This window comes from Sus scrofa, chromosome 6 (assembly GCF_000003025.6).
Source record: "Sus scrofa isolate TJ Tabasco breed Duroc chromosome 6, Sscrofa11.1, whole genome shotgun sequence".
In the NCBI taxonomy this organism is placed as follows: domain Eukaryota; kingdom Metazoa; phylum Chordata; class Mammalia; order Artiodactyla; family Suidae; genus Sus; species Sus scrofa.
Window position 1 is genome coordinate 34094790 of NC_010448.4, and position 27382 is coordinate 34122171.

General features: G+C 39.7%; 1 protein-coding gene across 10 annotated transcripts in view; it reads right to left on the reverse strand.

Moving 5' to 3' along the window:
- CYLD (CYLD lysine 63 deubiquitinase) overlaps nucleotides 1–27150 on the reverse strand; it is a 63849-nt gene extending 36699 nt beyond the window's left edge. The window contains exons 1-6 of one of the 10 annotated variants that reach the window (XM_021094189.1): nucleotides 26340–27150; nucleotides 25712–25792; nucleotides 23418–23498; nucleotides 17346–17997; nucleotides 14960–15262; nucleotides 12477–12582 (exon numbers count right to left, since the gene is read on the reverse strand). In XM_021094189.1, the coding sequence (XP_020949848.1) occupies nucleotides 12477–12582; nucleotides 14960–15262; nucleotides 17346–17849 (913 nt within the window). In that variant the 5' untranslated portion in view covers nucleotides 17850–17997; nucleotides 23418–23498; nucleotides 25712–25792; nucleotides 26340–27150. The other 9 variants (XM_021094190.1, XM_021094191.1, XM_021094184.1 and 6 more) reach the window with 9 other exon arrangements.

The following is a 27382-nucleotide window of genomic DNA, read 5'->3' on the forward strand; positions in this document are numbered from 1 at the left end:
GACATATGGAGGAGACTCAAAATTTGGAGAAGGAAACAGTATAAAAATATAATCCAAAATTGCTTAACATACCAGAAAAAAAAGAGGAAACTGATAGTCTCAAAAGGAAAACCATAATGGATGCCAATCCATAAATGATTCTGATGTTGGAGCTGGCAAAAAAGAATTTTAAAGAGGCTATTATAATTTTGCTTAATGAAGTAAAGACAAATAATGCTTACAGTAAAGGAGAAGAGAGAAATATCTCATCAGAAAAATAAAGGGAACTGGATGGAAAGTCTTAAAAATACTTTTAAAAACTTAAAAATGTAATAACAAAAATAATTTATTGGATATGCTAAGCAACACAATGGGGATAAAAGAAGGGGAAATGAATAAAACTGAAGGTCAAACAGAATCATCTAAAGAACAGAAGGACGAAAAATTGAAAAAATTTAACAGAACCTCAAGGATAAGGAATAATATCAAAATTAGGAAATATATCTAACTGAAAACACAGAAAGACAAAGGATTAAAAGGAATAGAAAAAAAAATTGAAGGAATAATGGCTAGATGTTTCCTACTTTGTTAAAAAATACAAATTCACAAATCCAAGAAGTTTAGCAAATGCTAACCAGGATAAATACGCAGAAAATCATGCTAGGCATATATATCAGAGTTAAACTGTTGTAAACCAAATATAAAGTCTTGACAGCACTCAGAGAAAAACAACATATTACATTACATAATGATTCAAACTGCTGACTTTTCACCAGAAACTATGGGGGCCTGAAAATAGTAGAAAATCAATTTAGAGAAGAATTCTATACATACCCAAAATACTTTCAAATATGAAAGCAAGTTAAAGACACTTTCGAATAAAAGAAAACTAAGAGAAATTCATTTCTAGAAGATTTCAATTCAACAAATACCACAAGAAGTTCTTCAGGATGAAGGAAAATGGTAGTGGATAAAAAGATCTTTTAAAGCTTTAAAATATAAATGATTACCTCAAAGAATATAACATTTTCTTTGGGGTTTTTAAAGTATATAGATGTAATGTACATGACAATTAATAGCATAAAGAATGGGGAAGATGTAACTAGACTTCCATGGTTACAAGATTTCTACATCTTACATAAAGTGGCACAGTATTAACCCTAACTAGACTTAAACAAGGATATATATTATAATCCTTGGAGAAATCACTAAAAGCAGTATTACAATGAAATTCAGCTTAAAATCCAATGGGTGAATTAACACATAATTCTTTATATTTCTCAAGTAATCTACTAAAAAGGTAGAAAATGACTATAAGAGTGAAAAACAGAGGGACAAAGGGAAAAGAGATAATAAAATACTATTGGGTTCAAAACCCATAATAGTGATAATTATTTTAAGTGTTAATAGATTAAACACAACACTGAAAAGACAGAGATCATCAAAACAAATTTTTTAAAACTGCATGTTGTTTTAAAAAAAGCAATTGGGATAGAATGGGAAAACAGAATCAAGAAGGAGAGTTGGAGGACATCTCCGTCCAAAAGACACACTGGGGAGAGGGCAGGAAAAGTAGGACAAATCGAAAACACACCAGACGGTAGAAATAAATCAAATTATCAGTAATGATAAATATAATAGACTAAAAAATTCAGTTAAAATATAAAAACTGTCCAACTAGATTGAGAAATAACGAATGCCAACCATATGCAGTTATGAGACATAACTAAAATATAAATGATGGAAAAAAGACACATGGAAAGTACTAACCAAAAGAAAACCTATCAATATCATACAAAACAGGATTTAAGACAAAAAAAGAGTAACTAGAGATGGAGACGGTCATCACGTAATGAGAAAGTGCTCTCAAATCACCTGGAAGATACAATTCTAAATTCTAGGCACCTAAAAATTCTAAACTTGGTTGCAGCAAATAATTTGAAAATTAAAGCAAACACTTATAGAATGAAGAAGAAATTAACAAATCCACCATCATGTTGGGATGTTTTAACATACCTCCTTCAGTAACTGTTAGATGTCACAATTTAAAACTCAGTAATGATACATAAAATTTGAATAGCATAATAAATTAGCTTGACCTAAGGGACATATAAAATATGCATGAAATCCATGCAACTACAATTGAAAGAAACATTCTTTTCAAGTACACACAGAACGTTTCTGAAAATTGATCATGTACTAGGCCATAAAACCAGCCTCAACAAATATCAAAGAATTGGTATCATGTTCTCTAACCATATGCAGTCAAATTGAAAATTAATAATGACAAAAACAAAAAATGAGACACCTGAAAAAATTCTGTAGTACATTTTAAAACAGAAGATCCATTACATTAAAAAATCATTAAGGAAATTACAAATATTTCAAACTTAATGATAACATATCAAATTTTATAGAATGTACATAGTTAGGTACAGAGCAAGAATCTGTAGCCTTAGAAGCTATAGATTTTTTAACAAGATAAAAAGCGTTAAAGAGATAGATGGTGATGACTGTTATATAAAATTATGAATGCATTTAATACCACTGAACTTTCACTTAAAAATGGTTAAGATGGTAAATTTATGTTATGTATATTTTACTACAACAAAAAAATTTTAATTTAAACACATGTATTTAAAATTTTTATTTAAATTTTTTTTTTTTTAATTTTACCCCAACATTTTCCAAGGCACAGGCCATCTCCTGAGGCAAACCCATTCCAAGGCACCATGTAAAAAAATTTTTAAACATGCAGCACAAATTTTTTAAAAAAGGAGGAGTTCCTGCTGTGGTACTGTGGGTTAAGAATCCAACTGCAGTGGCCCAGGTCACTGAGGAAGTGTGGGTTTGATCCCTGGCCAGGAGCAGTGGGTGAAAGGCACAGGGCATAGCTGAGGCTCAGATTCAGTCTCTGGGGCGGGAACTTCCACATGCCGTGAATGTGGCCATTTAAAAAAAAAATTTAAACATTCAAAAATTAGCAAACTAGACCAAACAATGTATGACTCATGATAAAACTGGGCTTATATCAGGAATGTAAGGTTATTTTAATATTAGAAAATTAGCATATTAAAAGAAAAGAAACATAGGACTATCTCAATAGAAAAAAAAGTTTGATAAAATTCAATGTCCAGGAGTTCCTGTCATGGCTCAGCTGTTAACAAACCCGACTAGGATCCATGAGGAGGCAGGTTTGATCCCTGGTCTTGCTCAGTCAGTTAAGGATCCTGCGTTACCGGAAGCTGCAGTGTAGGTGGCAGACAGGCTCGGATCCCGAGTTGCTATGGCTGTGACATGGGTTGGCAGCTACAACTTTGATTCCACCCCTAGCCTGGGGTCCTCCATGTGCCTTGGGTAAGGCTCTAAAAAACAAACAAACAAACAAAATTCGATGTCCACTCATGATGAAACTCTTTGAAAATGGGGAACAGATGGTAACTTGTTTAGCCTGATAAATGACAGCTACAACAATAAAATCCTATGATGAACATCAGTCTTCACAGAGAAATGATGAAAGCATTCACGTTCAGATCGGAAGCAAGACCAAGATGCCTGCTATTAGCGATTCTAGGCAATACTATCTCTACAGGTTCTACCTAGGACACTAGGTAACAAATCACCTATTTTTTTTTTTTTTTAATGGCCACACCTGTGGCATATGGAAGTTCCCAGGCTAAGAGTCCTATTGGAGCTGCAGCTGAGGCCTAGTAACATGGGATCCAAGCCACATCTCTGACCTATGCTGTAGCTTGTGGCAACTCCAGATGAGGTCAGGGATCGAACCTGCATCCTTATGAATACTATGTCAGGTTCTTAACCCACTGAATCACAATGGGACCTCTACAAACTATATTTTAATAATAAAAGATACAAAGATTAGGAAGAGATTAAAAACAGTTACTACTTGCAGAAGATAACAACTGGCTACTAAAAAAGTAATCTACAGATAGACTGTGAAAAAAGATAATAAGATTGGTTCTTTGTTTGCTTGTTTTGGCTTTTTGTCTTTTCTAGGGCTGCACCTGCAGCATATGGAGGTTCCCAGGCTAGGGGTCTAATTGGAGCTGTAGCTGCCAGCCTACGCCAGAGTCACAGAAATGCCAGATCCGAGCCACATCTGCGACCTACACCACAGCTCACAGCAACACCGGATCCTTAACCCACTGAGTAAGGCCAGGGATTGAACCTGCAACCTCATGGTTTCTAGTCAGATTCGTTAACCACTGAGCCATGACAGGAACTCCAATAAAAGATAGAGATTGTTGATAACAAAATTCAGCATGCACAGTCATCTGAGACACTACTTCACACCAACTAGTATGGAAAAGTCAAATTAACGGGATCATCATGCATTGCTGGTAGGCATGTAAAATGGTGCAGCCACTTTGGAAAACAGTCTGGCAGCTCCATAAATGATTAAACATGAGTTACCACCTGACGCAGCAATTCTACTTCTAGATGGACTTTCTCCCAGAAGAAATGAAAGCATACGTCCACACAAAAACTCATACAGGAACAACTGTAGCAGCATTATACCTCATAGCCAAAAGATGGAGGAAACCCAAGTGTCCATCAACAGATGAATGGAAAAACAGAATGCGGCATGTTAGCACAACGGGATATTATTCAGTATAAAAAGAAGGAAGTACTAATATACACTACAACATGGATGAACCTGGAAAACATTATGCTACGTTAAGCCAGTCACGAAAGAGCACACATTACATGATTCTACCTGTATGAAGTGTCTACAATGGGCAAACATAAAGAGACAGAAATAGCTTAGTGACTGCTTACAATGAAGAGGAGGAAAGGATAAAGTATTACAGCTAAATACAAGGTTTCTTTGAGAGTTGATAAAAATGTTCTCCGATTGACTGTAGTGATGATTAGACATATCGGTAAAGATATGGAATTGTATGGTTTAAATTAGTGGATTAAATGATATATGAAATAGATCTCGATATGACTATTCTTTTTAATTAGACTATATTCCTACATATCACCAAAAAGCTATTAGAAAATGTTTTCCTTTATATCAGAATACATGCAAGAAATGGAGAATATTATAAAGTTTTACTAAGAGATTAAATAAATGGAGGCTATACAATGTGCATATAGTAGAAGTTTCAATATAATAGAAATGCCAATTTTCCTCAAGTTGTTCTACAGCTTAACAGCAATTCCAATCAAAATCCCAACAAAACTCTTGTAATATTTGAGAAGACTGTTAAAACCTTACAATGAAGAGTCAAGGGCCAACAAGAGCCAAGATGCTCATTAAGAAAAAGAACAGGAAGGAAAATGCACTCTTATAGCAAGAATACTTCTAAAGCTATGAGAGGGAGTTCCTGTTGTGGTGCAGCAGAAATGAATCCGACTGGTATCCATGAGGATGAGGGTTTGATCCCCAGCCTCTCTCAGTGAGTTGAGGATCCAGTGTTGCTGTGGCCGTGGTGTAGGCCAGCAGCTGCAGCTCTGATTCAACCTCTAGCCTGGGAACTTCCATACACCATGGGTGCAGCCCTAAAAAAAAAAGCTATGATAATAAAGGCTTAGAGGTTTTTGTTTCTTTGTTTGGCCTTGCCCAAAGCAACAGAAGTTCCAGGCCAGGAATTGAATCCCTGGCACAGCTGTGGCGTAGGTCACAGCTGCAGCAACACTGGATCCTTAACCCACTGCACCAGGCTGGGGATCAAACCCATACCTCAGCAGCAACCTGAGCTGCTGCAGAGACAATGCCAGATCCTTTACCTGCTATGCCACAACAGGAACTCCCAAGGCCTAGAGGTCTTAAGGTAGACAAAGAATAGACTGCAAAAAGAAATTCATATACATGTGTTGAAACTTAATTTATACACAGCAAGCGTGGTATACATGTACCTCATATTCTACACAAAATCAAATCTAGGTGTATTACAGACATAAATGTGAAACTAAACTTTTAGAAGACAATACAGAATAACAGGTAAAACTCAAAAGAGCAATGAGACAGGACTAGGGTTCTTAATAAAAAATCTTACAAAGAATCATTAAAAACAATGTGGTGCTGAAGCATGGAAAAAACAGAATAAAAAGTCCAGAAATACACCAAAGTACACATGGGAATTTAGAATGAGGAAAGTGGTTCTCAAAGGAGGAAGAAAAAGATGGGCTTTTTAAAAAATGGTGTTGAGACAACTGATTAACTATCTGGGCTGGGGAGGTGGAAACTATATTAGATTTATTATTTTATGTCATACACCATATAAAATAAAAATGGATCAAAGATACATACGTAAGAAATAAATTCAAGAGTGCTAGAAAGAAACATGGAGAAATTCCTTGACAACTTTGGAGTGACTCAAAATCTGGATGCCATTAACAAATGTGGGAGTTTCCACAGTGGCTCAGCAGGTTAAGAACCTGACTAGTATCCAGGAGGATGTGGGTTCGATCCCTGAACTCGCTCAGTGGGATTAAGGATCCAGCATCGCTGCGAGCTGAGCAGACACGGCTCAGATCCTGCATTGCTGCGGCTGTGGCAAAGGCCTGCAGCTACAGCTCTGATTTGACCCATAGCCTAGGAACTTATGCTGCAGGTGTGGCTCTAAAAAGGAAAGAAAAAAAGTGATAAATTCAGCTATGTAATCATTTAAAATCCTGCCTGACAAAAAAAAATCACTTAAAGCAAAGTCAAAAGATAGTAAACTAAGTGAAATAAGCTATACACAAAAAACAAATATTGTACAGATTTCACTTCTATGAGGCATCTAGAATAGGCAAATTTACAGATGGAAAGTAGAAAACAGAAGTTACCAGGGGCTGAGGGAAGAGAGAAATGAGTTCTTTCTCAATAGGTATAGAGTTTCTGTTTGAGATTATGAAAAGGGTCTGTGGTCTGGAAGCAGCAGTGACGAATGCACATCACTGTACATGTACTTAATGCCATTGACTGTACATTTTAAAATGGTTAGAAGGGTCAATCTCATTATATATATTTTATCACAGTTTTCAAAAATAAGGGCAAGAAGATAAACAATAAAAAAAAAGACCAGTGACAAATGACTGGGGACAAATGGGAGGGAACATTTGCACCTCATATCATAAGAGTTTACAACCTAAACACATAAAGAAAAATTGGTAGGAAAAGACAACAATAATCCAGTAAAAAATAGACAATAGATATGAATAAACAGTTCGCAGAAATATAAATTTCTCTTAATCACACAAAAATCATGCTCAACCTCATTCATCAGAGAAAGGCAAATTAAAACTACACTGAATACATATTTTACCTAGCAGATTGGAAAAAAATTTAACAATACACTGTCATGGCAAAGCTATTAAGAAACATCACCCTCACGCCCTGCTGGTAGGAGTATCGATTGCTACATTCACCATGGAAAGCAATTTTGCAACATCTAGAACAATATAAATGCATGCAGCTTTTCACCAAGCAGTCCCACTTCTGGGAATCTATTCTATAGATAAGCCAGCACTTGCGGAAAATATATATGGACATATATATGTACAAAGTTACTGCAGCATTATTTGTAACAGTAAAAAAAAAAAAAATTAGAGACAACCCAAATATCCACCACTAAGAATCAATAACTTATGGAACCACAATACAATGGAAAATTACACACTGTAAATGATGAGAAAAACCTCTCTATTCAGATATACAAGAACTCCAAGATATAAAGTGAAGAGAATAAAACACACACAGAATAGTATAAATACTATGCTTCTTGCTTAAAAAGAATAGAAAGAATATGTGTTTATGCTATATAAAGAAACTCTGGAAAGTAATACAAGGAACTAACAAAAATAGTTACTAGTGGGAAGCAAGGAATGGAGGGGGGACTGGAGCAGAGGGGAAATAGGCAGGGAAACAAGATACTCTACCACACTGTTTCGTGATTTTGATTTGAGATCTGTGAATACATTTCTTATCAAAAATTATTTGGTAACTTGATAGTTACTAAACTCAAGGGTATTTGCATTGGTCAAAACCCAAATGATGTAATATGTATTTCATGATACACATGTCTTTTATCTCAAAAGGAAAAAAAAAACCTAAATACTTATCTCTAGTTAATTATATGCATGCTGATTAATTTTTTGGCTTTTTTTTTTTTTTTTGGCTTTTTTTAGGGCCGTAGCTGTGGCATATGGAAGTTCTCAGGCTAGGGATCGAATCAGAGCTGTAGCCACAGGTTTACACCACAGCCACGGCAACGCAGGATCCAAGCCACATCTGCAACCTACACCACAGCTCATGGCAACACCGGATCCCCAGCCCACTGAGCGAGGCCAGGGATTGAAACCGCATCCTCATGGATGCTAGCTGGATTCGTTTCCTCTGTGCCACAACAGGAACTCCTGTGCATGCTGAAATATTTAGGAGGAAGTGTACTGATACTTATAACCTATGTTGAAATGGCTTTTTTTTTTAAAAAAAAAAAAAAAAGCTGGATTAGCACATGGAAGAAGGATGGATGATTATACGATAAAGCAAGTACAAAAACACTATCTGTAGAATCTAGTGGTAGGAATAGGAATGTTCAGTATAAAATTCTTTCAACTTTTCTATATGTTTGAAATTTCATAATAAAATGATAAAAGAATATTTTATTAAAATGTGAAAGAACTCAAAAGATAATAAACAAGTTATCAGAAAACTGAGCAAAGACACCACGAATAGGTATTTAACAGAAGAAACAAATGATCCATAAACATATGAAAAGTTATTCAACCCTACTTATTACCAGGGAACTACCAATCAAAACCACCTTGAGATACCATTTCTCAGGCATCAGATTGGCAAAAATTTTCATCAGTATGAAATGTTGAAGAGGATATGGAAATACCCGAAATCCAAACACCCATTAACATCAGAACAGGTTATTAAATCATGAAATATTCATACAATGAAATATAATATGAAGCAGTGAGGGCAAATAGCAGCACTTCATCCGCAGGAAAGAAGCTCAAAATACACCTTCAACAGGATAATTAAAGAATACCACCTATGATTCTCTTTATAATAAGTTTAAAAACAGGCTCAACTCGGAGTTCCCGTTGTGGCGTAGGGGTTAACGAATCCGACTAGGAACCATCAAGTTACGGGTTTGATCCCTGGCCTTGCTCAGTGGATTAAGGATCTGGCGTTGCCGTGAGCTGTGGTGTAGGTCACAGATGCAGCTCGGATCCCGTGTTGCTGTGGCTCTGGTGTAGACCAGTGGCTACAGCTCCAATTAGACCCCTAGCCTGGGAACCTCCATATGCCATGGGAGCGGCCCTAGAAAAGACAAAAAAAAAAACAGGCTCAACTAAACAATATCTCATACACCACCCCAAGATATCACCCCAATCCAAGCCACCACCCTCTCTCTCTCACACAGCTAAATCCAACAGTCCTCTTCCTGATCTCCCTGCTTCCTCCTTCTAACACCCAGACAGAGGGATCATTCTCAAATGTAAGCTAGGGTAGGTTGTCCTTCACCCAAAACCTACCTTAGCCCCCCTTGTCCCTCAGAGTAAAGCAAAGAATCCATAAACCAGCCCACTGGGCCCTGTGTGGCACAGCTCTCACCACTCTCCTATTATTCTCCCTCATTCAAGCCACAAGGAACCCCTGCTATTCCTTAAGTTGGCCAAGCTTTCAAATCTCCTTCATGTCAAGAGTATAGATGTCACCACACTAGAGAGGCTCACTGGGACTACCCCATAGAAAGTAGAAAGCCTCACCCCTCGTCTCTCAGAACTCCCCTTCCCCTTACCTTCTTATCATTCTCCATGCAATCGCCATCTGTCTTATTGTCTGTCCTCACTCACTAGAATAAAAGCTCCATGTGGGAAGAATTTTTACCTGTTTCGCTTCCTATTATACTCTCAGCATCTAAGAGAAACCTGAGTAAGAGTTTCATAGTATTTGATAACACGCTTTTTACAAAACTGCTCTTTAAACAATAAGCACTTGCTGTAACACTGATACATATTTTGGGGAGTTCCTGACATGGCTCAGTGGTAACGAATCTAACCACTATCCATGAGGACGTGAGTTCGATGCCTGGCCTCGCTCAGTGGGTTAAAGATCTGGCGTTGCCATGAGCTGTGGTGTAGGCCACAGATGCGTCTTGGATCCTGAGTTGCTGTAGCTGTGGTATAGGCCAGCAGCTGAAGCTCCAATTCTACCCCTAGCCTGGGAACCTCCATATGCTGCAGGTGGAGCCCTAAAAAGACAAAAAAAAAAAAGTATTTTGATTTATAAGATTATAGATTGTGTCTTTTCATAAGCAGGCATGAAAAGGCAAACTAAATATTATCAAAATATATATCAAGTACCTGTATCAAATAAAATATCAAGCACTTCCTCCAAATGTAAACCATTTATTCCAAAGGGAGGCAAAGAAAGAGCTAAGAATCCAATTTGTAAGAAATTAAAAACCGATTTTAAAGCAATCAAGGAAAACCAAGTATGTCAGACTTTTACAAAGCAAAACTGAAATTAAGCTATCATTTGAATCCCATACCGCCAAGTAGATTAACATACTCTTGCTGTCAGGCTAAAAGCTAAAGTAGAAAGCATTTCCTAACTCAGCAAAACAAGCATTCACTACTTGCCAAGCCAAGAGGGAAACCAAAGGGCAAAGAGTGCAGGCCAGGAGGAAATCTCAAGGATCATCTGGTATTAGCCCCTTCGTTTTTGCAAAAAAAGAAACTGAGGACCTGTAATGACTTGTGGGAACTCAAAAGTGCTCCGTGTCAAAACCAGCAATAACAAAGTAACACTGGAAGCAAAAAAAAAAAAAAAAACTTTGTTCAGCTGTGATCCTTGCTATAGCAGAATTCAGCTTTTATAGAATTAGAGACAAAATACATCTCCATGGAAACAATATTCCCAAGTACACAAGTGAGGCTGAGAAGTCTGTTTTCTACGCAGTCTTCAGACCCTAAGTCTTCACAGAGGACTGGGGGTGAGGAGATACTGAAAAGGGCAGAGTTTGACAACTAGACAAGTCTGGATTCCGATTCTGGCTCTACCTGAAACAAGGAAGATCCTACTTGATCCCAGTCAATCTTACCCCACAAGCCCAGTTTTTATCACCGAAATGGGGATTATTAAGACCTACCTTCTGAAGCTCCCGTTGTGGCTCAATGGTTAACGAATCCGTCTAGGAACCATGAGGTTGCGGGTTCAATCCCTGGACTCGTTCTGTGGGTTAACGATCCGGCGTTGCCGTGAGCTGTGGTGTAGGTCGCAGACGCAGCCTGGATCCCAAGTTGCTGTGGTTGTGGCATAGGCCGGCGACTACAGCTCCGATTAGACCCCTAGCCTGGGAACCTCCATATGCCACAGGTGCAGCCCTAAAAAGACAAAAAAAAAAAAAAAAAAAAAAAAAAGCCCTCCCTTCTAAGTTTGTCAATAATGCAGAAGTCATCTGCTTAAGGGATTCATAATTTGTGGCTAATGAATGCAGGCTTTCTGACAATGTATTCATAATTGCATAATGCGCAATAAGAATTGCCACCACTGACTGCCTCTGCTCCCTGTTTCACAATTAACATATTACCAACAGACTAGCTTATAACTGGAATTCTACTAAGAACAAAGGGACATTGATGTTGACCTTGCTACCGATAGAAACTTATCCATCAGTTGACAGCAGCCAGTAGGTGCTACTTGTTTGAGGTAAAATAAAAGGTTGCTTAAGATTACTTTTAAGATGTAAAAACGGGTGATCTATTTCGGACTACAAAGTCATGAAGCCTGTTCAGTTACACCTCCTCAAACCTGGAAGGGATCTCATAGGGCATCTCGTAGAGCAAGAATCCTCTCCTCAGTATATGAGATCATATTAGAGGACCAGCTTCTACTTTAAAGGCTTCTAGTTTAAACTAGGCTCTCACTCAAACAGGTAACAGTTTATTACATTTTTTGATCTTATTTATTTATTTATTTATTTTTGCTTTTTAGGGCTGCACTTGCATATGGAGGTTCCCAGGGTAGGGGTCAAATCCAAGCTACAGCTGCTGGCCTACACCACAGCCACAACAATGCCAGATCCGAGCTGCATCTTCCACCTACACCACAGCTCACAGCAACTCGGGATCTTTTAACCCACTGAGTGGGGCCAGGGATTGAACCCGAATCCTCATGGATGCTAGTCAGGCTCATTACCACTGAGCTTACATTTTCTGATCCTTCTAATCATCAGAAAGGGCTCTTTTTTCTTTCGAACCCTCTTAGAATAGGCAGGTAATGAAAAAGTGAATGATAATAACTAATAAATGCTGCCGCACATCCACATACTTTTAGAAATAAAAATCTTTAAGAATGGTTTTCATCTGGGGGTAAGAAAGGATATTCCATTTAATAACAAATCCATAACTTAAAAGTCAAGTTTCAAAAACACATCCTGAAGTTTATGCTTACATTTGCATGACTAAATACTAGGTCTTAGAAGCTCTGCCTTAATAATATATAAAACACAAAGGAAACATACCTGGGATGATATCATTGATATGCAAGAGAATTGTACTTTCAACACTTGCAAAACTACAAAGCTGTACTCCATCAAATCTTCCATCCCAGTTGCCAATAGGATTATCCTAGAAATTAAATAATAAACTTTAAAACCCTCAATAAAATATAAATATGAAAAGTCTTTTTTGTCCATAAAGGGATCCTCAAAAAAATGAGATCTAAGAATAGTTAAGTCACAGTAAACCCACAGATGAGCAAGGGATTAAAAGTATTTGTCATACTTTACTGAACAATAAGTACTAGTCTATATAATCGCATCCATTTGCAAAGAAAGATGTATTAACCATACAGTTTTGTGCAGAAATCTGCCCCTAATTAACCCTAGTTTGTTCTAATCACTCCTTTCCATTCCCTGTGCACTTAAACCCTCAAGTTAAACTCCTCTGTGCCTTTGTGTAGACAGAAAGTCTTTTTTTTTTCAATTGGTCTTTTGCCATGTTATGGGTATGCAAGAATTGCCTCCAAGGAATTACCGTCACGGCTCAGCAGTTAACAAACCTGAGGACGTGGGTTCAATCCCTGGTCTTGCTCAGTGGGTTAAGGATCCAGCGTTGCCATGAGCTATGGTGTAGGTCGAAGATGCGGCTTGGATCCCGAGTTGCTGTGGCTGTAGTGTAGGCTGGCAGCTACAGCTCCAAGTAGAACCCTAGCCTGGGAACCTCCATATGCCACGGGGGCAGCTCTAAAAAGCCAAAAAAAAAGAAGAAGAATTAAGAATTGCCTCCAAAATGGAGAGGTTTATATTAATTATTCTATTTTCCAAAGCAGCACCCACTTGTACAGTGCTATTCATGGAGCGAGACAAAGAGATGGCCCACTCAGACGACTGCCCTGAGCACCAACACACAAAACGTTCGAGTGTCACTGGAAAGAGGAGATGAAGACGATCGCCTTTGCCAGAACTTTCCTTGCAAGGGGTGCGCTAGAGGGGTTTGGAATGAATGCTCGCACCGGCCAGCTGGAGGACAGACAGAGGCAGGGGGAGACACTGGCGGTGTAACCTCAAGGCCACCCACCCCAAGTAAACAAGATGCTCCCACAACTAAGGAGGGGACGGCCTAAAGGGCTTTTGCCAAGTTTGAGGCCCAAATAACCCAAAGCCACAGGAAACTAACCCCAGTAACCAAGAGCCCTTTTGCCAACCCTCCCTCCCGCCAGCCCACAGCCTCTTCTCTGAACAAATTCTGAACATCTAAAGAATATTTAAATATTCTCTATTTCTAGCTATCCCGGGGCCTCACATGTTTTACTCTGGCTCTAACTCTTTCGCATGGTAGATGCGCTATAAATGCCTATCTAAACGACCCAGTAATGTTTGTCTAATGAATGGATATCAAATAGAATTTCCTAGAATTTCCAAGCACAGGGGAAGAGAAACTTAGGCGAGAACAAGCATATCCTATCAAAAAGTGTGCCTGGGTGATCACTAAAACATCATGAGTCTATTACTCACATCCTCCCTCATCCGAGTCTTTAATAATTCCCTATGAATTTCCTTCATTACACCCAACAGAGTCCTGTCCAGTTTTCAGTCAATGATTACCATGGGCTCAAGCCTTGTTCTCCTCCTCATCTTAATCCCACGGGTACTGCTCAATCTGCCCTATGGGGATGTATCCATTATTAACAAATATGACTGTAGGTCACATTAAAAATGAGTGATACAAATGAACAGACAAGGACTGTACGATTCCACGTCTATGGCACCTAGAATCAGCAAATGCACAGACACAGGAAGCAGGATACTGGCTGAGAGGAGTGAGTGATGGAGCATTACTGCTTGGTGGGTACAGGGCTTTAGTTTGGGGTGAAGTAAAAGTTCTGGAGATGAATGGGGTGATGGATGCACCGCAATGCAAATGTGCTCAGTGTCTGAACTGTCCCCTTCGAAAGGTGTAAAATGGTCAGTTTTATGTCACATGTATTTTACCACCATATAAAATTTGTTGAGTGACTTACATCCTAAGAAAACATTCGAATTGTCTTTTCCGCTAAAGGAATGTGCCTCTCTGTAAATGATTTTTACACACGACTCATTAAAATCAGATCAGCCAATAAAATCCGACAACGTATTATAAAAAGAGAAACAGATTCCAAAAAAAAAAAAAAAAATCCTTTTAAAAACAAAGAAAAATAAGGTATCACGTGATATATTTGGGCGGGGTTTTCTTCTGTTTATTGGTCAGCCATCACAGAGCAAATTTAAAGATTGAAAACGTTATTCCAATTTATTCCAACTGGAAAAATCGGGGAGTGTAATTTTACAGCTAGACTCCTGTCTCATATCACTCTTCCTTTATACTGAAGATAAATTAGAACCTGTTCTTTCAATTACTACAAATTAGTCCATTTTAAATATCCCAAATGTTTAGTTTGTACCTAGATTGGTCATAAAACTAACAGATACAGTCAGAAAGATATTATCATCCAAAAGTTTCTTACCATATCCACACCAACAAAATATCCTAAGCTTTCTTTGCCTGGCAAAACATCACAGAAGATAACCGTTCCAGATTCTATAGTTTCTCCAAGCTTCAAAGAAACTCTGGAGTTTATTTCCAGAGGGGGAAGTTCAACCTGCATTGTGTCCACTGGCCCTGCAAAATCACTCTCCAGTCCAGGGTCATCGTCGTCTATGATTTCTAGCTTGTCCAACGCAACAAATACTCCACAATCTTCATCGCACTGAAAAAGCTGCTTCCCTTGATATATCCCATCAGTGAAACCTTGGCCACGACCTTCTTCCTAGTTTTGAAATAAAAGGAAAAAAAATGACCAACAGATAGACAGAGAAAGATGAGCTCTTGAGAAAAGAGATCCACTCTGGGGACTTCAGAGAAAAATTCTAAATGACATATAAGGAACATAATTATTAGCAGCTGCTGTTGAATTTAGGGTGTTTAAAAAATAAGGAAGAAACTATCTGAGGCTGAAATAAAATTCCTAGACAATTTCAAGTCATAACTCTACTGTGAGAGAGCTGGGCTGGATTCTATAATTGTTATTTTAACAAAAAATTGTGTCATTAAAAAAAGATTTATTTAACATAACACTAATGATAGCTTCATTTATTGAGTGCCAACTATGCCAGCCACCATACTATATCCTGAAGCAATGTATCATAAAAACACTGCAAGTTGTGTACTAATAATACTATTTTACAGATGAAGAAGCAGATTTAGACAAGGAGCTTGGTTAAATAATCTGGTAACCCTGCTAGTAAATGGCATAGCTGAGACTCAACCCTCCAATTGTTTTTATAATTGCTGCTTTAAAAATTAAATCAAAAAGCAAACAAGGCATGAAATTCTATTTGCAAAAATGCCAAAATGTAAGTGACATTTAAGTTCCTGAAAACTGATATTAATTTTGGAAATATATCACAGAGTTCATGCTTCTTTTTTCAGTAGAAACAAATTTCAAGATGATTTTCATGTATATTATCAAGGACAACTATCAGCACGTTGAAAATGCTGCAACTTATTTAAAAATATATATATACACACATAAACAAATTTCATTACTTAATAGTACACATTAAGAAAAACTGTGTACAGGATGATAATGTCCCTGGAAAATTAATAATTTTGTTAAGTGATTAACTCATTTATAATTGGTAGAGTTCTTTTTGGGGGCCACATACCCAAGGCATGTGGAAATTCCCAGGCCAGGGATAGAACCCGCACTACAGCAGTGACAACACTGGATCCTTTACCTCTAGACCACCAGGGAACTTTGGTAGAGTTCATTTTTAACATTCAATGTTAAAATTTCTAAGACATGAAAATCTTCAGTAAGTACATGATCTATTTTGCATTATTTCCTACTGTAGTAGTTTTAAAAGTTTTCAATGCAAAATTTTTGCATCATCTCATTTTACCATTAGAAAGTAAATCTTAGGATTATTAATATTAAAAATTACAGAAGATTTCTGGGAAAATGTATTTTGTATTTAAAAGGGGGAAAAAAGTCAGAATGGCCATCAAACAATAAATGCTGGAGAGGGCATAGAGAAAAGAACCCTCCTACACTGTTCAGAATGTAAATTGGTACAACTGCTATGGAAAACAGTATGGAGGTTCCTCAAAAAACTAAAACTAGAACAACCATATGATCCAGAAATTCCACTCCTAGACATATATTTGGAGCAAACTATAATTTGAAAACATGCATGCACATCATAGTTCATTGCAACCATATTTACAATAGCCAAGACATAGGAGCAACCTAAATGCCCATCGACAGAGGAATGGATGAAGATGTGGTACATATATACAATGGAATATTACTCGGCCATAAAAAAGAATGAAATAATGTCATTTGTGGCAACATGGGTGGACCTAAAGATTATCATACTAAGTGAAGTAAGTTTGATAGAGAAAGACAAATACCATACAGAACCACTTACATGTGGAGTTTTTAAAAATGATAGAAATGAATTTATTTATAGAACAGAAACAGACTCACATGACTTTGGAAACAAATTTATGGTTACCAAAGGGAAAGGGTGGGGTGGGGGGAGGGATGCATGGGAGGATGGGCAAATGCACATTTTTTTGTAGATGCAGTGGATGGTCAACAGGGACCTGCTGTATAGCACAGGGAAATCTATTCACTGTTCTGTGATAACCCTCGTGGGAGTGGATACGTGTATATGTATGGCTGAATCACTTTGCTGTACAGCAGAAATCATCACAACATTGTAAATCAACTTACTTCAATAAAATTAAATTTAAAAAACGAGTAAAAAGGGAAAAAATACATGTATGCACACACAGACCCATATAAACACACACAGTGCCCACTAAAATGGTGTAATCAAACTTACCAGTAATTCTACTCCAAAGAATATTCCCGATACTGTCCTCTCTGCTAATAAGGGTCCTCTGAAGCGCACAACTCCAGGAAATTTCTCTTCCCCAGATCTCAGCTGGACTTTCACAGGGCAGCCCACATCTATTTGGAGGCCTTTACTGAGTCTGTTTCTGTTTTTAAACAGGCTGAACCTCTCTTCACAATTGGTAATTGCCAAAAGTAACTCTGTGAATTTTTCATTTATTTCTACAATATCCTTTTCATCAACAAACAGAACTGCATGTGGTGGCTCTAAAATTTTTAATCCAATCTGACTTTTCTTGCCTTTTGCAGAAGGAATCCTCGAATGCCCCAGAGAACGGTCTTGGATATACTGTCCTATACTCCCCTTTGGTACTTTAAGGAGCTTTTGCGTTTGTTTGTCTGTAACACTGCATTCTTGAAGAAGCAAATAAAAAATCCGCTCTTCCCAGTAGGGTGAAGTAACTTTTTCTTGGCTCCATAAGCCCGAACTCATTGTGATATTAACTCCAGAACATTAACTCAAAAGAAAGGGAACTACTAAGTGTGTAGCAAAACCGCAAAAGGTAAATTCACAGGCGGCCCCAAAGCATGTTTTTAGCAATTTGGTGTCCATGCTGTAAAAAAACAGCAAATCAAAATGCCTGCAGGACAAGCAAAAAGAACCTTTACACTTCACTCAACAGGAGCTAAAATCAAGGTTAAAGACTTTTTAAATTCTTTCTACTAATAAAACACACACACACTAATGACATACTTCCAAAAATACCTTAAAAGGTTAAAAGACACACAATATTACTTGTATCTGCTGTAATCTTACATATTCAGTTAAGGAGATTCAACTGTAAATTACCTCCAAAGATAATACAGTATGTTTGTTTCCAAGGCACTGAAATTTATGAACTCAAATTCTGGTAAAAGATAACGATACATATACACACATATATATTGACATTTTTAAACTTCAAAAAGTAGAATCTTTAATAGATCCTGTCTAATGAATAAGCTGCTGTATTGGGGCAAAATGCACAAATTAGAAAGGTATTATTTCTGTACGCGTGGTTTAGCCAAAAAATCATCCATCATAATTATTATATTGAACATTTTTATCAATAAAAATATCATAAAATGACATTCTGAAAGTTCAGCCATAATTCATTTATCTGTGTGCCATATTTTGATAACTGAACATTTCATCTAACTCAGTTTCATGTCCTTAATCTTGTATATTTTGTCCTTAGACAGGCAAATGTTAATCATATTAATCACAGCTATCATTTAATTTTTCTCAATCCTAAATATCGGATCTTATAAATCTGATTATATTAAAGATATCTTAAAAATCAATTTGTAGCCATCAAAACATGGACTACAAAAAAATAGAACTGGAGTTCCTATTGCGGCTCAGTGGAAACAAATCCGACTAGTATCCACGAGAATGCAAGTTCGATCCCTGGCCTTGCTCAGTGGGTTAAGGATCTGGTGTTGCTGTGAGCCATGGTATAGGTCACAGACACGGCTCAGATTTGGAGCTGCTGTGGCTGTGGTGGCACAGGCCAGTAGGTGCAGCTCCGATTCGAACCCTAGCCTGGGAACTTCCATATGCTGCACCTGTAGCCCTAAAGAAAAGAAAAAAAAAGGAACTGCAATACAGTATCAAATACCACAATTTCAACTATGTATACTAGAAAGGAATACACAAAAGATTATTTCTTTTTCAGTTACAAATGTTCATTTAGAATGTTTACAAGAATACTAATCTTTCACAATTAAAATACCCTTTTGCAACCCTACCTGAATCACTGGTTTAAAACTATACAATTCCATCAATTCAAGTTACTTTAATTCATCAAGTTAATTAATTATCTTACTGAAAACAACAGCTCTTACGTATGCTCTGTCACATGAAGAGCCTATCTGGTTTCTTAATACGGCACTTATTCCACCCTCTTTGAGGTAGAGAGATCCATTTCCATTATTCTGGGTAACAGCAGCAGATGATAGCACTATCATATTTACCTATTTTATTCTTGTTATTAAAAAATAAATACTCCTATAAATACTCCTGAAACTAAAGAGCCAAATTTTAAGTTTAATCACTTAACTTAATGATTAAATACGTAATGTGGCAAATCTATACACAGAATAACATTTTAGAACACACTGGCAGATAATGAGGTTCTCTAAAAAGATAGCCTTTTTTTTTTTTTTGCTTTTTACGGCCACACTGGCAGCGTATGGAGGTTCCCAAGCTAGGGGTCTAATCAGAACCATAGCTGCCGGCCACAGCAACACAGGATCCAAGCCACGTTTGCGACCTACACCATAGCTCACAGCAACACCAGATCCCTAACCCACTAAGCGAGGCCAGGGTTCCAACATGCAACCTCATGGTTCCTAGTCGGATTCATTTCTGCTGTGCCACGACAGGATAGCATTTTTTAAAGTCTGTGTCTTTCCAAGCCAGAATGAGACATGAAGATTACCCAAGACAGGGTAAGGGGCTTGGCACCACCTCAAACCAATAGCACTGAAATATATGCACAGTATTTAGTGGGCACGGGCAGCAAGAAGTGGTTCTCCCTCTATACTTTTTCTCTTTTTTTAATAACGCGTTTGTCTTATTTCCACTTGAGGGCACTGTCTACTTGGGCAGCAACAGGATCAATTTATATTTGCCACTTACATAAGACACCTGTGGGAACTCCTATCTTGGCACCAGATAAACAAAACCCCTCATGAAGGCTACCCAAATGGCAACCCAAACCTTAATTTGGCTCTATTCCTTGAAAAATCCCCAAAGGAAGTATTTGTTATGGCTGACCAAAATACTTCCTAAATGTCAGCATTTCTCAACAAGGAAACAGCCTCATTTTTACCTTGATCATTGAATCATCAACTCGAATAGAAATGATTACATATGACCTTCCGAATGCAAAGATGTCTGTTACTTTGGTAAGAGGCTTTACATGTGTGCTTTCTGAGTTCCTGCGTCTGCCTTCCATAGACATATAGACTATAGTTTTCCCTTTCCATCAGCCATTTCCTGTGGTTTCCTGTAACAGGCATTTGACTTCTTTTACGGCCTTTCTGCTTTCCAACTTACTACTTCTAATCAGTTCTGAGAAGCCAGGGGATAAAATATGTTTGTTAGGAAAAAAAAAAAAAAAAAAAAAAAACAATAAAAAGAGGAGTACATAACTTCTGAACGGGTCTTTTAGGAGTACCATTAGGCCTTATTGCACGGACATTATTTTAGTTGCTCCCAGAAGGATGAAATAGCCAAAAAGCAACTCCGAGGAGTTCCCATTGTGGCTCAGTGGTAACGAACCCAACTAGTAGTATCCATGAGGACGTGAGTTTGATCCCTGACCTCAATCAGTGGGTTAAGGATCTGGCATTGCCGTGAGCTGTGGTGTAGGTCAAAGACACAGCTCGGATCTGGCGTTGCTGTATGGCTGTGATGTAGGCTGGCAGTTGTAGCTCCAATTCGACCCCTAGCCTGGGAACTTCCACATGCTGCAGGTGCGGTCCTTAAAAAAAGAAAAAAAGCAACTCCTAAACAAGTGAAGGTGTTTTGTTCTCTTTATTTATTTTTTGGTTGTCTTTTTAGGGCCACACCCTCCGCATATGGAGGGTCCCAGGCTAGGGGCTGAATCAGAGCTGTAGCTGCCGCAGCAATGCCAGATCCTTAACCCACTGAGCAAGGCCAGGGATCGAACCTGAGACCTCATGGATATTAGTCGGGTTCATTACCACTAAGCCAGGACAGGAACTCCTGTTCTCTTTAAAACATATTTAAATACTTTTGGCCAAGAACTGTTTTTTAAGTATGGCAATTCTATTTTGAAAAGAAAAATGTTTAATTCCCACAAATTATATCTTCAAATATTAACAAATTCCCTGAATCTTAATAATTACCTGCCAGCAACTCCTGTGCTATTGGTTCTCTAGCTTGACCATCCACATCACAAATTAAAATAAAAACCAGTGCTAATGGAATATTACCAAGACAAAACTAAATTATAATATGTAAGGCATTAGGACATGCTATTTTTTTTTTTTTTTTTTTTGTCTTTTGTTGTTGTTGTTGTTGTTGTTGTTGTTGCTATTTCTTGGGCCGCTCCCGCGGCATATGGAGGTTCCCAGGCTAGGGGTTGAATCGGAGCTGTAGCCACCGGCCTACGCCAGAGCCACAGCAACACGGGATCCGAGCCGCGTCTGCAACCTACACCACAGCTCACGGCAACGCCGGATCGTTAACCCACTGAGCAAGGGCAGGGACCGAACCCGCAACCTCATGGTTCCTAGTCGGATTCGTTAACCACTGCCCCACGACGGGAACTCCCAGGACATGCTATTTTAAATGAATTTAATTACAAAAGTGGTTTTTTGCAAATCATGTAGGAGATGGTCCACAGCAAAATATGATATAACCACTTTAGTTTATAAAAGTTGGGGGCAATTTAATAAGTTATTTAAGGAGTTCCTGTCTTGGCATAGTGGAAACAAACCCGATTAGGAACCATGAGGTTGCAGGTTCGATCCCTGGCCTCACACAGTGTGTTGAGAGGATCTGGCATTGCCGTGAGCTGTGGTGTAGGTCCAGACACGGCTCGGATCTGGCATTGCTGTGGCTGTGGTGTAGGCTGGCAGCTGTAGCTCTAATTAGACCCCTAGCCTGGGAACCTCCACATGCCGCTGGTGCGGCCCTAAAAGGACAAAAATAAATAAATAGATAAAATAAGTTGGAGTTCCTGTCGTGGCTCAGTGGCTAACAAATCCGACTAGGAACCATGAGGTTGCGGGTTCGATCCCTGGCCTTGCTCAGCGGGTTAACAATTCGGCGTTGCCATGAGCTTTGGTGTAGATCGCAGACACAGCTCGGATCCTGCGTTGCTGTGGCTCTGGCGAAGGCCGGCGGCCACAGCTCCGATTCGACCCCTAGCCTGGGAACCTCCATATGTCGCAGAAGCGGCCCAAGAAATGGCAAAAAGACAAAAAAATAAAAATTAAAAAAATAAGTTATTTAAGAATTGTATTTTAAAGTGAACTACATAAGGAGCAGTAACTTTTTTCTAACTTGCCTTAGCACAAGTAGGAGTGAGATTAAACTCATTAACAGGATAGGTCATGTTAGACAACTAAAACAGCCAAAGCAAAAGTTACAAAATATTTAAAAAGCATTATCCAAAAATAAAAAGGATGTGGTCTTTCCTCTTTTGGAAAGAATACATTAAAAAAGAAAAAATGGGAGTTTCTGTCGTGGCGCAGTGGTTAACGAATCCGACTAGGAACCATGAGGTTTCGGGTTCGGTCCCTGCCCTTGCTCAGTGGGTTAACAATCCGGCCTTGCCGTGAGCTGTGGTGTAGGTTGCAGACGTGGCTCGGATCCCACGTTGCTGTGGCCCTGGCGTAGACTGGTGGCTATGGCTCCGATTAGACCCCTAGCCTGGGAACCTCCATATGCCGAGGGAGCGGCCCAAGAAATGGCAAAAAGACCGAAAAAAAAAAAAAAAAAAAAGAAAAAATGAAAATAAAAAAGAATAGATTTGGAATACCATATTAAAAATTGATTCTCCTCATTGCAACTGATAGAGCAAGTTGCATGGGGAACTTTACGGCTCTACCAGAGGTTTATAAGACAACAAATTTAATGATCATTAATATATCAGTCAGCTCACACCACAGCAAAATACACTAATAGCAACTTTCCTCCCACTATAGGAATGAATATAATGCCAACATTCTTCTCTCAGTGGGATATGCCCAACAGTTAAATTTTTTAAGTCTTAAGAAACCCAAGCAGGAAGTTCCCATTGTGGCTGAGGGGTAAGGAGCCCAACTAGTATTCAGGAGGATTCCCTGGCCTTGCTCAGTGGGTTAAGGATCCAGCATTGCCAGGAGCTGTGGTGTAGGCTGGCAGCAGTAGCTCTGATTCGACCCCTAGCCTGGGAACTTCCATATGCCATAAGCATAGCCCTAAAAAAAGCAAAAAAAAAAAAAAAAAAAAAAGAAACCCAAGCACCAAAAATTGACTCAAGACCAAGTAGGAAAGACTTACATCACGTTGTCAATGAGCTCTTTAACAACCAAGAAGGCTTGTTAGTTTGGTATTTTTAGGCACTCAGCACAATGTGAGACACTGAAAAATACATATGATTTAAGATATGACGGCTGTTCTCACTTGTGTTCTGTTACTACTTTCCAGGTCTGTTTAAAAATGACCTCTAACAATATACTGTACTTCACACTGAGCGCAAATGTATCACAAATGATTTATCTAAAAGTACTAAAGTACTTTTATCTAAAAGCACTAAATACCACAGTACTTATTTCACACCAGAAAATACCATAATATTTTTAACCCTAAAACCGTACTAAACAGGTCTTTTTTTTTTTTTTTTTTAACAATATTTGAGATGAGGGTCACACAGATTTGAAAACAGATCTAGGAATCTAAGCTTGTTGTTATCTGGATTCTGAGTAAAGGAAAATTTAATTGTATTAAAATAAAGTCACTAAACCAAGATGAGGGTGAGAAGGCACGAATGTCAGCTTCCTATGAGCACAAAGAAAAGATCAAGAAATAAGTTCTGTGCAAAAAAAATTAAAGGTCCAACTTAGTTCTATAAGATAATATTTGGTACACATGAACACCATTAGCTACATAAAATTGACAAAGGTTAACTTATCCGGAAGATACAATGTCACGTTGATGCTCAAGTTATCGGGTTATTGTTGTTCAAAGAACATCACTGGAGAAAACAAAACCAGATGCAGTTGAATGACACTTTGCATCCCCTGAGATATCCCGACTTGTTCTAAAAAAAAACCACAGGAAGCTATGTAAATCAGAATAAAAATTACAACACTAAAAAGCTGCCATCATTATAGATGGCAGAGAGGTGAGAAGGTCAGCGTGAATGCTAAAGAAGATAGGGCTTTTTCCAAATGCCTCTAGATTGCTGGAATTATTACCATTTTAGGAAAGACCATCTCTCACTTTCACGTGTTTATATTCCTGAACAGCAGAGATTCCACAACCAGAAAAGACACCGTCAGTTTTCATTTTTCTCATACCAACACTTCTCAACTGTAAATTCGAAAGTCCTTCATCTTTGTATTTCCACCGCCCACACAAGGGCCTGACAGTGTCAGACCTGCAGTTCATGCGAAATCAGTGAATGACTTGCTTCACTCAGGTGACAACAGTGAAAGGCAAAATTCCATTTCCTCGCCCTAACTGTTTAAGTGATTAAAAGCTTCTTTTCGGTTAAAAAAAAAAAAAAAAAAAGGAGAGAAGACTTACAGGAGTTGAGAGGATTTAATGATTTTTACCTAATTCCCTAGATAAACACTAATTCTAATTCTCTGGCTCACTGAAGTGATGGTCAATCTTTATACCACTTTATTGAGGAAAATTTTTACATTTATGAAAACAACTCGTTTTGAGGTTCACTTGAAACTGCGTTTCCCAGAGTCTCACACCATGTCTGATGCCTATAAGATCACACTGAAAATCAAGAACAAAACACTAATAGTGTGATGAACTGGATAATTACTCTTGTCTCTCCTGTTAAAGACTTCCTTAAACAAAATCAATTTAGGCAGGCCAGATCACAAGAAATCGTTTTCACTGCCCGACTGTTGTTTATTTTGCATAACAAGTGCCCTGGTCTTATCAGCTCTTCGCAAAACTTAGCCTCCAAAAGAAGCCTTCTTCGAAAGAGTATTGTAAAATTTTCTAGCAGAACATTGGAGAATGTTCTGGGTGTTATCAACATTCACAGTACAGGAACTTCAACAAGAATTTCTAGCAAATCATTTTCTCCTAATACTGTGCTAGTTCAAATCCACCCACCACCCAGCAGGGAATTGGCAGGCTAAATTCTTAGGCCATTCAATCTACTTGGGGCGTGAGGGGGTGTGCAGAACTCCAACACTTGAATGAACACACATTTTCAAGGCCTGGATATTTCCTCCGGAGCCAAAGATGGCAAAAGGCACAATCTTAGCAAGATCCCTATTAACCTGAACGCAAAAGCAAGGCAGGGAATGCTCCTTAGCTGAGCTAAGCTCACAACTTTCCAGGGACCCTGGGGAGAAGAAGGGGACAGGAGTGATGGGGGCTGAGAGACTGAAAGGCTTGGTGGCTGGAAGATGACAACCATCCTAAAACATGCAAATGCCATGGGGTTGAACAGAAAAGATGCCAAGTACACGAATAACTGGGCAGCTGACCCGGCTGAGACCCAAACTCAGGAACACTATCTTCCCTCAAGACCTCACGCTTTTCCCTACAGACTGTTAATTTGACAATAAAGAAAAAACAAAAAGAAAGAAAAGAATGAATACCTTGCTTCAACAGAGCGCACCTTTCAACTAAAGAACTCCAGGTTGTTGTATAAAACCATCCTCACCCTGGAAAGGGGGAAACTGAAAGAAAAAGCACAACACGCCATTAAGGAGGCCAGAACCCCGACTGCTCTTCCTGGACGGGAGCCACAAACACCCTAAAACCGATCGACCGATACGCCCCAAAGCACCGATGTGACATATTACAGCCTAGGCTCTCGATGCCAACCCTGGCTGTCGGGAGCCGGCCAGTGGCCGGTGCCTCGGTTTCGCCACCTGTAAATGGGGGGGGACCCAAGGGGGAGACGGTTTCCTGCGCTGCTCCCACCCCAAAGTCCTCTCTTCTCCGGAGGTCCCGGCGGCGGCGACATGGTCCCACGATTCGGGAGCCCTCTCAGGAAGGCCCCGGGGGGTGGGGAAGCCCTGGTGGTGGGGAAGCCCGGGCTGACGTCAGTGGGCTCAGCACCCCGCGGGCCTGGCCCTGCTAAGGGCCAGGGCAAGTAACGGGCCGGCGCCGAGGGCCCGACGACCGAAGCGACAGCTCGAGGCGCCCAAAGGCCGGGGAGGGGTGCCCAAGGGGCCGGGCCGCCCGTCGCTCGCCCGCTCGGCCGCCGGCTCACTCACTCACCTTGGGTGGCCGGGCGTCGCCCCTTCCCCAGCCTCGCTAGCCCGAGTCCCAGACCAGCCCTGGCGCCCCACACCCACCGCCCTAGTATTTACCTCCGACGCGCGGAGCCCCGCGCAGCCTAACCTGCTACCTGGGCCCGCCCCCACCTGCCCCGCCTCCGAACCGCCCAGGGAGGGAGGGAGGGAGCGGGGGCGGTAGGGACAACCGTCGCGCTAACCAATCGCCGCCGGAACTATGTTCCTGCGCACGCTCTGATTGGGCCTCCCTGTGACAGACCTTCCTCCAATGGCTGCCAGCCCGGAGCGGACTGAAGGGACTTTCCGCTCGGTCAAGCTCGGTGGAGCCAAAGGGAAAGCGGAGGGGCGGGGAGGAGAAAATGGGGGATGGGGGCGGGGAGCTCAGGCTGATTGGACTAAAGATTGTCGGTGCCGTAGCACCATTGGCTGATACCGGAGCCAGGGCGGGGCCCTGTGCTGCTCCCGGTTCCACCTCCCAGGCCCAGGTCTTGGCTTCAGGCTTAGCTGTCAAAACTCCTGTTGGTTGCGAGTTTGGGGCTAGGGTGGGGAGCAACCCAGAAGCCAGGTGGGAATGCTTTTAGGATTCCATGAAAAAGCAAAGCTTTAGAACGAGACCTAGGTTTGAGTCCTTTGAACTTTCATTTAGCAACTGCAAGACATGGGGAACTCACAACTACTCTGAGCCTCAGTTTCCCCATCTGTAAAATGGAGATAACCGTATCACCTGTCTTACAGGAGCGTTGTGAAATATCGTATGTAAAGGTCCTGACACACAGCAGGAGCTCGGCAATATTAAGTCTTTTCTTCGCCCTCGGATTCTGTCTGGGACCCGTGTTTCTGAACCTCTGTTGCCCCCTCTTCCCAGTTTGGAGACAGGTTTCCCTAGAATGGTGGAGAAGGAATTTCCATAGGCCTCCTCTCTCAGCTCTGCACCCCTGGCCCTCAGCCAGCACTTGGGGTATAGTTAAGGATCTTTCAATTAGAAGGGAGGTTTCTGATTCCCAAAAGTGCTCAAAATATTTAAGG